The 13885-nt window shown below is 39.1% G+C and overlaps 2 protein-coding genes across 2 annotated transcripts in view; both read right to left on the bottom strand.

The window, feature by feature from the left end:
• Positions 1-5360, bottom strand: part of mcama (melanoma cell adhesion molecule a) — a 58311-nt gene extending 52951 nt beyond the window's left edge. The window contains exons 1-3 of the mRNA XM_089016472.1: positions 5024-5360; positions 4474-4551; positions 772-877 (exon numbers count right to left, since the gene is read on the bottom strand). The gene's annotated coding sequence lies outside the window, so the exon portion shown is untranslated. The remainder of the gene's footprint in view (positions 1-771; positions 878-4473; positions 4552-5023) is intronic.
• Positions 5361-8581: 3221 nt separating this feature from the next.
• LOC148886622 (transmembrane protein 120A-A-like) lies at positions 8582-13811 on the bottom strand. The gene is made up of 12 exons (XM_089016476.1): positions 13657-13811; positions 12983-13101; positions 12760-12891; positions 12591-12650; positions 12407-12502; positions 12237-12326; positions 10730-10795; positions 10584-10645; positions 10230-10322; positions 9256-9320; positions 8994-9062; positions 8582-8907 (listed from the first exon to the last, which is right to left on the bottom strand). The coding sequence occupies exons 1-12, from the start codon at positions 13729-13731 to the stop codon at positions 8794-8796; spliced, it is 1041 nt and encodes a 346-aa protein (XP_088872602.1). The 5' UTR covers positions 13732-13811; the 3' UTR covers positions 8582-8793.
• Positions 13812-13885: the final 74 nt, after the last annotated feature.

Below are 13885 nucleotides of genomic sequence, written 5' to 3'. Positions count from 1 at the left end.
AATGACAAAAACCCTGGCACTGGAGTGGACATATTTTTGCTTATGTCTGGCAGTGAATGAGTTAATGATAATTATCGTGGTTTATCGTGCTTTCTACTATCTTTGTGACTGCTTTATTTCCTGTATATGATAGCTGTTCATGTTAATCGTTGTTCTGTTAAAGCGCTACATAAACCAATATGTATGTATTGCATTGTATTTTAGACAGCCGCCCTAATTTCAAGCTTATATAACTCCAGACCCATATAATTTAGAAATTATCTATATTTTTCTGATGAAATAAGAGAGTCTTGGGTTTCTAACCCTGTATTGAATGTTTATGTAGTCCTAAAACTCAATATTCTGGGGGTTCTGGAATTGTTGTTAAAGCGCTATATAAATCAATATGTATTGTATTGATATTTCATGGACAACAAAATTAATGTTAATCTTTGTAAACATTGTTTTTTTAAGGATGGCGGCCATGCTTGCGCAGCACACGCAGCGGTCACAGAGATCGCGGGGCCAGAGCGCTTCACTGCGGGGGTGCCAGACCAAGTCAAGGTTGTGAATTGTCAGAAGGAAATGAGAGCAAAGGAGCGGCAAACAGCCTGACAATTAAAGGAGATTTATGTCCGTAATATCCAAAAGTGAATTACGTTAAACGGCGAAAAATGCCCACTGGCTCTAAGGTAAGACGGAGGAGTGAATAGCTCAATATTATTAAGTCACTTTTATTGTTTTAGTTCTGGAACATGATCGCACAAAGACAATCATATGGAAGAGATTTACCTTCTTTATATGTGTTGTATCCATACGTGTCTCCAAATTAAATTTCCAGGTCATTTCTACATTTGGGGCAAGCGGGTCGGTGTCTCGACGGATGCAGCAGATCACACTAAGATAAAAGGGATAAAAAGAAATAATGTGAAATATTTACAGCATAAAAAGATGACAATATCTTTTTTTTGCCGTTAATGAGGACCAGGCCCATCTGCGATAGATGAAAAGTCGAGTTATATAATATTTACTTGGAAAAACATAGCAATACATAGTATTGCTATGTTTGACTGTAAGTAGTGAGAGATCACCATGGAGCACAGGTGTCAAAGTCAAGGCCCGCGAGCCAAATCCGGCCCGCCAGGTCATTTTTTTCGGCCCACGAAAGCAAATCAAACTTGTTAAATTCCATGATGATTGCTAAAATCTGAGCCAAAATTTCATATTTTTGGATGTCAACCACAATAAAAGTCATTATTCTTGACTTCAGATTTGAAAACGAGTTATTCATTAATTTGCTGTGTGCTCTATATGTAATATTTGAAGGGATTTAAACATTTTAATGGGTTCCCCAAATTCATAACGGCCCTCGATAGGAAACCATAACTACAATGTGGCCCACGGCAAAAAATGACTTTGACACCCCTGGCATAGAGCAATGGATGGCCATTTTTTTAAATAGCTTTTCTATTTATCCTAGCACAGTTACGAACTTTCACCGAATGTCTGCAAGAGACAACGTGTACCGCCACGACTGCAATTGGGCGAGAAAGAAACCCCAACGGAAGGCCAATAAACCCCTATAATTTGAGTGACTACCCCAGGTGAGGTCACCGCAGTGAGGTCACCGCAGCCTCGGCACTCAATCATCACATCACATCACATTAAGACTTGTGTTGTTCCCAGATGGTGTTCACAGTGCGCAAGTAAGACGTTTGGAAACAGGTGAAAGGCACCTTTTATTTCAGAGAAATTTCACACCGTTTATCACCAATCCCAGTTCGCGTCAAACTAAACATCAAACAAAGAGAAAAACACATCTTGTATCCAGCTAGCTAGCTATTCGCTTGCTATCTACCAAGCTGGGAATCAATTTGCTATCCATTTGCTATCTATTTGCTATCTACCTAGCTGGCTATCTATTTGCTATCCATTTCCTATCTATTTGCTATCTAGCTAGCTGCCTAGCTGGCTATCTATTTGCGATCTATTAGATAGCTAGCTAGCTGGCTATCTATTTGCTATCTAGCTAGCTACTTAGCTGGCTATCCATTTGCTATCTGCAAATTTCCCCATTGTGGGACGAATAAAGGTTTTCTGATTCTGATATCTATTCACTATATACCTAGCTGCCTATCTATTTGCTATCCATTTGCTATCTATTAGCTATATGGCTATCTAGGTAGTTAGCTAACTGTCTAGCTTGCTATCTATTAGCTAGCTACCTAGCTGGCGATCTATTGGCTGTCCATTTGCTATCAATTTACTATCTAGCTAGCTACCTAGCTGGCTATCCATTAGCTCTCTGCAAATTTCCCAATTGTGGGACGAATAAAGGTTTTCCGATTCTGATAGCTATTCGCTATCTACCTAGCTGCCTATCTACTTGCTTTCGCTATCTATTAGCTATATGACTATCAGCTATGTGACTATCTAGCTAGTATCTATGAGCTAGCTAGCTAGTTTTCTATCTATTTGAGTTACTTCCGGGTTGAGTGAACGCTGGCGCATGTGGCCGCCGCTGCTCACGCGCAGAAAAACTGATTCTGTGACTGTAAAGTGACCTTGAGTTTTGAAAGGCGCTTAGAAATGAAATGGATTATTATTATGATGGAGCCGAACATTTTCCGATGAAGTTCCACTAGCTTAAATCTAGCGCGCAATGTATAACGAATGAAAATAAAACTCGAGGAGACGTTAAAATGTTCTGATTATTTTGCAGGGTTATAAGATATGACAGCGAGGACCCCAGTTTGAGCGCTGATGGACTGAAGGCCAGACTGAGAGAGGCAGCGCGGCCATTAAAAGCCGGTCCGGTGGTAACCAGGGGAGACCGGTGCTTTGCAACAATGGCCGCAGTGAAGACGACAACAATGAGCCTTTAGGGAGTAAATGCAAAAAAAAAAAAAAAAGACGAACAGTGAAACAGAAAGAAATAAATGCGTGTGATATTTTTAAAGCTGTCACACAGCACTTTTGTGCTTCGGCATTGCATTCAGACCGCTTACTGAGAGCTTTCTGCATCCATCAGTGGAAAAAGAAGAAGTGCTTAACTCGTTCAATGCCAGACGTGCAAAAATGTGTCCACTCCAGTGCCAGGGTTTGTGTCATTTTTCACTCAAATTGCAGGACCCACAGACTATTGCGGTTTAGGATTATATTAATATTCAGTACAGTGTTAGAAACCCTAGACTCTCTTGCGTCATCAGAAATAGTTAATTCCTAAATTATATGGATGTGGAGTTATATGAGCTTGAAATGAGGGCGGCTGTCCAAAATACAATGCAATACATACATATTGGTTTCTATAGCGCTTTAACAACAGTTGAAGCTGTAACAAAGCGCTTAATATGGACAACTATCATACAGGCAATAAATTAGTCACAAAGATAGTAGAAAGCACAATACACCATAACAATTAACTCATTCACTGCCAGACATGTGCAAAAATGTGTCCGCTCCGGTGCCAGGGTTTTTGTCATTTTCATTTGAATTCCAGGACCCACATAATAATAATATAATAATAATAATAATAATAATAATAATAATAATAAACTCAAATATATAGAATATTGAATTTTAGGACTACATAAACATTCAAAGCAGCGTAAGAAACCGTAGACTATCTTCTCTCATCAGAAAAAAAGGGTTAATTCCTAAATTATATGGGTCTGGAGTTATATGAGCTTGAAATGGGGGTGGCTTTACAAAATACAATACATACATATTGGTTTATATAGCGCTTTAACAACAGCTGAAGCTGGAACAAAGCGTCTAACATGGAAAAAAATGGAAATGCTGCCCCCTTATGGAAAAGAAAAACATTGCCAAAGGCCATGGCCAGCACTTTATCGGTACCCAAGCATAACAAAAAAATGGGAATGGTGCTCTATTTGATATTTTCAATTCCCGAATAAATTTGTGAATGGCAGTGAATGAGTTCATGTGGTCCATTTTTTCAGGTTACACGCCGTTTTGTGTACATATAAGAAAAACCCTTGACAATTTGGCATTGATTTTTCCAGGTCGTGGTAAGAACACCCCTCATCTTGATGAAAGAAGCCAATCGTGAAAAGGAACCTTTATTTTTTTTATCCAGAGTAATTGAAGAATCGTACCTAAATTGGGAACCAAAAGGCTTGTGTGCTCTGAAAATAAATCCGTTCATGTTTTAGCAATCTTCAAGCCTGGATAAATGCAGATGGTCATGTGGTTTTGAATTCAATAGAGAATGATGTCAAGCAGGGCCCGGCGTGTTCAAGCCACAAAACTCAATCTCCAGTCCACGATCGACCATTGAGTGCACCTGATACACGGCTAGCTGTGCGCGACGGGGGTCTACCATGCATTTAGTCGGGTTTGTATGCGGGTGGACGTGAGGCCAAAAAATATTTTGTGATTAATTTTCTCAGGGCTCGGAGAGATCGGCCATCTGGTCTATAAGAAGTCGCTGTGTCCATGTGTGTGTGTGCATGTGTGTGGGAGTGGACTTACTCAATCAAGCACTTTGTTGTCTACTTGTTCATCCGACACCTCCTAAGGGCCCAACGCACCTGAAATGTGGGTCAAGGACTGTCGGAGACAATGGATGAATATTTGTATTTGAATGTTTATATTGAACATTTGGATTGATTGATTGATACATACATACATACATACATACATACATACATACATACATACATACACACACACACACACACACACACACACACACACACACACACACACACACACACACATACATACATACATACATACATACATACATACATACATACATACATACAGTAAAGTCTCGTTATATCGATATTCAAGGGAGTCCGAAAAAATATCGATATAACCGGGACTATCGATATATCCGACCCTGTTTGCATGTAATTTTCTCCGTGCGTGCATAGAAATAGTATCGATATAACCGGGACTATCGATATATCCGATATCGATATAACGAGACTTTACTGTACATACATACATAGATACATACATACATACATACATACATACATACATACATACATACATACATACATACATACCATACCATTCTTGTCTGAATTTGGTTGCTGCTGCTATGGCAACCAGCAGTGCGCAATCAGCATGGTGAATAGTCAGGGGGTCGCTCAGAGCTCAGTTAGGTGGTAGTTCTCAGGTAGGTACTGTCCTGCTGGGGCCTATCGCCTTTAAAATAAAGATGAATTCTCTTTTTTCCTGCACTCGGCGGGGGCCTTGAAGGTTTCAGTCTCATTAGACAAGTGGATGCAATCAAAAAACCCCATCACCACATTCTTATTAATTATGGATATTTCATTGTGTTGTCCCCACCGTTCACATGGCATGCTGCTGTGGGACTTCATTTGCTAATGAGAGAGGGGAAGTTATGGGGGGAAGTGGGGGGGCATTCATAGCATTAACACTTGTTTTCGAGAGGGACTCATTTGACTGAAGCATTTATATAAAACGGATGAATGAATTATGACACCAATCAACTTTGATTGGCATCATTTGAAGAAAATTAGGGCAAAGGTATGAGTCAAGACTCATACATATACATATATATATATATACATACATACACACACACAGTGATACCTCGGCTTACGAATGCTTTAGCTAACGAAATTACTAATATTAAATTCACAAGTATATAATATTGGCATACGAACTAGTTTTCGGGAAACACATGGAGCGCCACCATAGCTGGCGGACTAGTTATCGGCGGAAGAACATCAAACTACATGGTCGAACAGCACCACCATTATATATTAGACATATATTATAAACATATATAATACACATATTGTTTCTTTCCTTATAATTGTCATTTCAATTGTGACGTGTAAATGAAATGTATTGCTAGTATTAGTCATCTCTTGGCTAGCTAACTAGCTTTCTATCTATTTGAGTTATTTCCGGGGTTGAGTGAACGCTGGCGCGTGTGGCTGTCGCTGCTCTACCCATTGCAAAACTTATCCTGTGACTGTAAAGTGACCTTGAGAGTTTTGAAAGGCGCTTATAAATGACATGTATTATTATTATTATATACACATACACTGCACCCAAAAGTCTTGAAGGATACAACTGTGCAATACGGCTTTGATTTATTTTATGGGATGTCCCAAGACTTTTTGTGCACATCGCGCACGGCTTACGATCCTCATTCTTAATCAAAGATTCCCCTCTCAGCCCTTCTGGGCTACAATTCTTCCTACTTCTCTTTTAATCATCCCTCTGATATAAGCTTATCACCTCCCATAGGAAATGAGCACGTGTCTGACCTGCTGAAGATAACAAGCCTCCCCAGTGGACGAGCTGTCCAGGCCGCAAAGGAGTGAGTGGCTCCTTATCTGTGTCCAGCAGGGAGGCCAGTTAGCTTGAAGGTAGAGGTGTGAAAAAGGTACCAGTACCATGTTTGGGGAAAAAAATAAAATATTGTGTGGAAGGGTGCTGCTGCTTTGTCAAATGTCCCTTCAGCCCAAACACAATGACAAAGTTCATAAGGTCACAGTTGTCAAATACGTACAGTAAAGTCTCGTTATATCGATATTCAAGGGAGTCCGAAAAAATATCGATATAACCGGGACTATCGATATATCAGACCCTGTTTGCATGTAATTTTCTCCGTGCGTGCATAGAAATAGTATCGATATAACCGGGACTATCGATATATCCGATATCGATATAACGAGACTTTACTGTATTTATATGTTAGGGTATATTTGTCGTATTCACTTGCTTTGAAAACCCGCAGAAACTAATTTGCTGCAATGCGGGTGACACCCTGCGCGTCGTTTGAGGGCGTTATCGTCCCAAAAACCCCTTTCTATCCATGATTGGGTTTTTTTTTTCAGTCAAAAAGGAAACGAAGAAGATTTACCTAGCTATCCAGCTATGTAGCTAGCTTCTGGCCAGCTAGCTATTTGCTATTTAGCTCCCTGGCAGGCTATCTAGCTAGCTATGTTTTAGCTATATAGCTATCTAGCTAGCTTTCTATCTATTTGAGTTACTTCCGGGTTGAGTGAACAACCGGAAGGTGGTGCCTGTGGCTGCCGCTGCTCACGCGCAGAAAAACGTATCCTGTGACTGTAAAGTGACCTTGAGAGTTTTGAAAGGTGCTTATAAATGAAATTATTATTATTATTTTATTATTATTATTATTACTGTACTGAAGTATTTTTATGTCAAAGAACTATGCTGTAGTGAGTTGAGGTGCTTCATTTAGATTATGGTAATTATATGCACCATTTTGTGGCATATTGTGGCCAATTACCTATGATTTACGTTGCTTCACTTTAACAAAAATACTACTTACCGGTATGTTAGCATTAGTTGAGGCACTTCATTGAGACAGTACCAGTAACTATGTTGATGTTTTGTGAGGAACCCATTACACCCATCTAGTAGAAAAGAGGGTGTCAATTACTTGTGGATATTCATGATATATCACACATAAAAAACTGAAAAAGGCTTTTATAAATGACTATCTAGCTGGCTAGCTATTAGCTATCTATTGGCTTGCTAGCTAGCTTTCTATCTATTTGTCTGAGTATTCTATTTGAGTTACTTCCGGGTTGAGTGGAGCGTGTGGCTGCCGCTGCTCACCCTTAGAAACATTTATCCTGTGACTGTAAAGTGACTTTGAGAGTTTTGAAAGGCGCTTGTAAATGAAATTTATTATTATTATTATCATTATTATTATTTATACCACCACAAGAGGAAGACAGATTATTTCATACACACGAATTCTTATGCAGCAACTAAAAGTTACTTGCAACTATGACATCATTTGCCCAGTCAAATTGTGGTGTAATGTTTATTTTCCAGGGAGTAAATAATAGCTTAGCATATTGACCTACATATGGGATTGTTTACAAAATTAAGGTGAACAATTCTTGGGCTAAAAAAGCCGTTTTGGTAGCCCCCTCCTCCTCCTCATCCCTTACATAGTTTGTCCTTGGGCTTCTCGTTCCCCTTCTAGACTTTAATGAGGAACATGAAAGAGGAGCAGACTGGCACAAGAGAATCCCCCCTTCACCAACCTCACCCTCCAGCCCTCACGGATACACCCCCTCCACGCTCTCCCTCCTTCTACAGAAGTTCCGCGGCAGCAAATTGGGGGTGTAAAGCTGCTTTTCATTTTAAACTTTCAGCTGCACTTTGCCTGTGATCTTATGGCGCCCCTTTTTCTCGCCTTCTTTCATGTCTTGGCATCAAGAAAAATTTTAAATCATAAACCGGAGGACGAAGTTGCGCGGTCGTATAAGAAGATCACTAGCGTGACATTATACATATGAATGTGTGCCCGACTTGTTAAAAATAAAACTTGCCCAGGGCAAATGGTTGAGAATGAAAGAATTGCATTGGAAAGCATTCCAATTGAATTTAATAGGTGAATAAATGTTTTATTTATTTATTTTTTTAGGGGGGCTAATAATGATAACAAACAAAATTACAATTTGGATCAATTGTGATTCAATGATGCCAAATTGTGAAGCTGCGTCCCGATGCCGCCCTCTTTTGGTCAATTTAGCGAACTGCATTTTATTACACACTACGACTTGCCCCCTAAAAACCACACAACAGTATGTAATTCAGTGCAAGCTGCATTTTTACAGGAGTGCATTTAATCATCAGATACGGGACCGTGCACATGTTTTTTGTGACGTACTGTATACCGATGAATCACATGATAATTAAGTACACTTGGGTAACAATTCTCCGATAACCCACGACCTCAGAGCGTCAGTCACTGAGTGACAACGCAAGGAGAGCGGATAAGCGTAACAGTAAAATGGAGGTACAAACGCTAAAGTCCTATAAGGACTTGGGCTTGTCTTGGTTCATCATGTACTTGTGGTAGACCACCCCCAGCGTGGTGAAGAAGTTGCCGAGAAACAGAGTCATGTAAGAGCAGCAGCACATCGCCACCTCGAGCACAAAAAAAAAGCAAATATTAGTTTGGAATTGGATTTCAATCGATTGCTTTTTGAAGTTGAACATATTAGGTGACACACCTGCCACTCTTTGCACTCTGGTAGCTGGAACATCTTGAAGAGTGTGATGCCATTGTACAGCTGCCAGAACTGTGACGACGAGGAATGTTATTAGGTGTCTGATTTACGCTGCATTGTATGTTTATGTAGCCCTTAAAACGCAATATTGTGTGGGTTCTGCAATTTGAGTGAAAAAGACACAAACCTGGGCACTGGAGTGGACATACTTTTGCACATCGTCTGGCAGTGAATGAGTTAAGAAAGCTTTGGAAATTCAACTCACTTGACCAAAGAACAAAAATGGCAGCAGGAAGGTGAGTCCCCTCCACATCCATGACTGGAAACCCTCTGAAGAAATGCGAACAGAGGGAAAAGAAATATTTTTGGGTGGGCCGGACAATACAGTACAGTGATACCTTGGCTTACGAACTTAATTGGTTCCCAGACAGAGTGTGTAAGGTGAAAAGTGTGTATCCCAAAAATTAATTTCCCATAGGAAACCATTAAAATGAGAATAATCTGTTCCCAGGTCCCCATAAAACATAACTTTCTAATTTTCTAAGCCTTAAAACTACACGAAATAAACCTTATTTTATGTATAATAAATGTGCTATGGTATTATAATTAAATTAATAAACTGTACCGTATAATAAAGTCGTTTTATTTACCTTTGTGATGGTCGTTGATGGCTTGATGGAATGGAGTGGCCGGTTTCCTCAGCATTAAACACTTGATGAGGAAAGTAACCTTCTTCTTTCACCATCTTGAGGAATGATCCCTTGTAGGTGCTTTCTTTGTGATAATTCTATCTAGTTCCTCGTGACTTATGTTCTGTTTAGCTGGGTTGATAGCTTTTTGCATCAAGTGTACAGATGGCTTGTGCAGGTTATTTGTGGAGCCTGATTGATGGGATATTTTAACCTTCCAGTGTACACTCTGCTTTTGAACTAATGTTTAAACCACCTCCCCTCACTGCTGCGTTCTTGACCAATCACGTGGCTTTAACCGAAGACTGGGGGCGGGGAATAGAGGATAAAAACAGTTGGCTGCCATTTTGTTGTTAGAAGAACGGGCTCGTTAGCGAACGACACATCACTGATTGAGGGAGCTCCGTGTATGAAAAAAAACGAGTATGCCAAGGTAAATTTTTCATAAATTTAACATTCGTAAACCGAAAAGTATGTAAGCCAAAGGGTTCGTAAACAGAGGTATCACTGTACTACGAATTACAATTGGGTCCAAATATCTAAAACTAACCAACAGTGAGATCCATGTTGTGTCGTTCTCCGAGGGCTCGTAATCTGTACAGGCAGCCACTCTGGTAGTAATACTGTAAAAACTGGACAAAACCTACAGAGTGGAAAGAAAAATAATTACAGTAAAGTCTCGTTATATCGATATCGGATATATCGATAGTCCCGGTTATATCGATACTATTTCTATGCACGCACGGAGAAAATTACATGCAAACAGGGTCGGATATATCGATAGTCCCGGTTATATCGATATTTTTTCGGACTCCCTTGAATATCGATATAACGAGACTTTACTGTATATAGTAGTGTAGTGTAAAGGTTCAAATCAAGTAGTTTATGACTGGTGCTGGTTTACTTTGGTAAAAGCAGTAGGAGAGGAACTGGTTCCGAAACATTTGGTACAGAGCGCCCTCGGGCCTGTGAGCAGAAATAAAAATGTAAAAAGGTGGATAGAGGAAGGGGGGTTGACTTGAGTGGAGAGAATTGAGCAAAGCCTCTCACCAAGTGAGCATGACTCCTGACAGGAAGGTGGACACGTAGTGATGAAACACCCACCAGCCTCGTATCCTGAAAGCGGATGACAGTGAGGCTGAGAATGGCTATTTTTCGCAATAAAAAAAAAAAATGACAGCATAAGACAAATGAAGATAAAACCCGATTAGAACAAATTAATTTGATTAGAAATTAATCAGAGGCTTTTTAACAGATTTATTTAAAAATGACATTTTCTGTGTTCGTATGAGCATAGATAAATTCTTAAAAAAAAATCTAAAAAATAAAATATACAGTATCAAATAGGTTCAAAGGGAGTATATAATGAACAATAATTTAATTATACACACTTAACAAAAATGTGGCTAGAAACAACATTAAATCATTTGAACATTAATTTATTTGTGTTCATATGAACACGGTCGGTCGGTGTAAATAGGTTAACTCATTCACTGCCAGACGATGTGCAAAAATGTGTCCCCTGCAATGCCAGGGTTTTTGTCATTTTCACTCAAATTCCAGGACAGACAGAATATTAAGTTTTAGGACTACATAAACATCCAATGCAAATCAATGCAAAACCTGAGGTTTGGGTTTTTGTCTTTTGCACTCAAATTCCAGGACCCACAAAATATTGAGTTTTAAGACTACATAAACATTCAATGCAGCGTAAGTCAGAAACCTTAGAGTCTCTTCTTTAGTCAGAAAAAAAAAAAAAAGTTAATTTGTAAATTATATGGGTCTGGAGTTATATGAGCTTGAAATGGGGGGCAATCCATATACATATTGGTTTATAAAGCGCTTTAACAACAGCTGAAGCTGGAACAAAGCGCTAACTTAGAAAGAATGGAAATGATGCCCCCTTGTGGAAAAAAAAAACATTGCCAGAGGCCATGGCCAGCACTTTATCGGCACCCAAGCATGAAAAAACAAAACCTGAACAAATTTGCGAATGGCACTTTATGTCTTATGATTACATTATATGGGTCTGGAGTTATCTGAACTTAAAATGGGGGTGGCTGTACAAAAGGCAAATACTGCCCCCTTGTGGGAGGGAAAAACATTGCCAGAGGTCTGACCAGTGCTTTATTGGCTGAAATTCTGGAATGGCAGAGAATTAATTCATTTTAATACTTTTCCACCTGGAATATGACCTATAACTTGTCCCACTCAATCAAATTACAATTTATTTCAATATTTTAAGGGGGTAGGTGCCATATTTCCTGGAATATAAGGCACACCTTCAATGAATGATATTTTTAAACTGTTTTCCATACATAAGGTGCACCGTATTATGAGGTGCATGGTCATTTATTGAAAAAAAAAAAAAAAAATAGGTAAGCTTTATAGTGCAGAAAATACGGTAAATATTGAAGAACTAAAATAATGTGTTGTGAAAATAAAAAAATAAGTTACACAAGCTACTAATTCACTACATATACAAAGTACATTAGAAGTCATGTATTAGTCACTGATGTTGTGAACGTGAATCTAAATATTTTAGCCGATCATGCACCTGGAGCCGTTATTGATGAGAATGCTCTCACGAATAGTGAGCGTGCAGTAGTACCACACCAGGAGGAAGTTGAAAAGGGCATCCAATGCTCTATGAGAGGAGGAAAATTTTAAATTGGAGGTATTGCTAACCCATACACTAAATTAGTTTTACATCATTGTATGACTTACCTGTAGCTGAATAAAAAGCGACATGTGAAGGAAAAGAGGAAGAGGATGACAGTGAGAATGAGCTTAAATTTCTCATATTCGTCCTTGTAGGCAAATCTGTAAGGCAGGGAAGAGGTTGAAGACTGGTCATTTAGCTGTAAGATGATCACCGTGTCGACAGGTAAATACAATGGAAGGGACTTACTTTGACTGTTTATTGAGGAGTGTAACATTGACATTTCCTAAAACAAGAGTCAGGTATAGCCTATAAGGGGGAAACATAGTAATCACAATAAAAAAACATTGATTTGGATTTACCAAATAAAAATAATACTGACTGACAACCCAAAACACATTATAAAGGGAAACCAAACCCGTTTTTCTTTGGCAGAAAAGCTTCCATCTCAGTAAAGGCATCGGCTCGCTCGCCGATTGCCACCTGGATATCAGCGATGGAGTCCATTTGCTCCAGACTTAACTTTTGCTCTAGGTGGTTAACCTTGCATCTGAAAGTTGGAAAATTCTCTGTGAGACCCCACAACACATTGTTGACGTGTAAGTGTGTTTAGGTGCTAAAAAAATAGGTGATAAACCTACTGTTCAAGCGATGAGGATAGCTCCTTCAGCTTCTTCCGATGACGTGAAATGGCAGACGTGCAGCTATTCTGCAATTTGGTGACTTCCTCAAGCTTCACTTTGTACAGACGATGTGTATCCTGAAGCACAAGAGCAAAGGGAGCATGATTGCCTTTGTAAAGGTAGACTTTCATCCATCCATTCTCTATACCACTTGTTAGCGTGTAGAAAATTGCAATTGAGTAACAGGTCACGGTAAGATATTTTCATATAACACTTCCAACGATATATATATATATATATATATATATATATATATATATATATATATATATATATATATATATATATATATATATATATATAACCTACGTATATGTGTTTTACTTAATATATTTGTGTTTTGTTCAGTGATTTCGACACAAGTATATTCGGGTGATCTGTGTAAAACGTAGCGTGTAGCTAGCTACGTTAAAATGTGACAACTATAGGTTTGTTCAAACTTTTGAACTCTTGTTTTATGTAGTTTATTGCTACTTAACACGTAGCCTCAAGGTAAAAAACTGCTCCTAAAGAAACAGACATGTTTAAACACAAGGAACACAACACCGCCTCCAAGCTAACCCCGGGCTCCCTCTGTTGTCGCCTGACGACAGTACAAAGCGTACAACGAACGGATGGTGAAAAGAACTCACCTGAATTTGTTGATAGTGTTTCTCTAAATCTCCCCACTCGCGAAAACATTCCGATACGCCGGTCGGACTGAACATTTCGGGTCCGACTGAAGGATAGAGGGACGCGTGGACTGTGGAAACTAGTGTGGGGAACGGAAGTTGTCAAAGTGAGCAACAGTTGCTGTCTGTTGTCAAGTAACACATTCCTAAAAAGTAGTTTCCGGTATTTTTTCAAAATTATATAGACTGC

The sequence above is a fragment of the Hippocampus bargibanti genome, linkage group LG16 (genome assembly GCF_051943395.1).
Source record: "Hippocampus bargibanti isolate YZ-2025 linkage group LG16, ASM5194339v1, whole genome shotgun sequence".
Classification (NCBI taxonomy): domain Eukaryota; kingdom Metazoa; phylum Chordata; class Actinopteri; order Syngnathiformes; family Syngnathidae; genus Hippocampus; species Hippocampus bargibanti.
The sequence above is the reverse complement of the archived record's forward strand: the minus strand, read 5'-3'. Positions and strand labels throughout refer to the sequence as shown.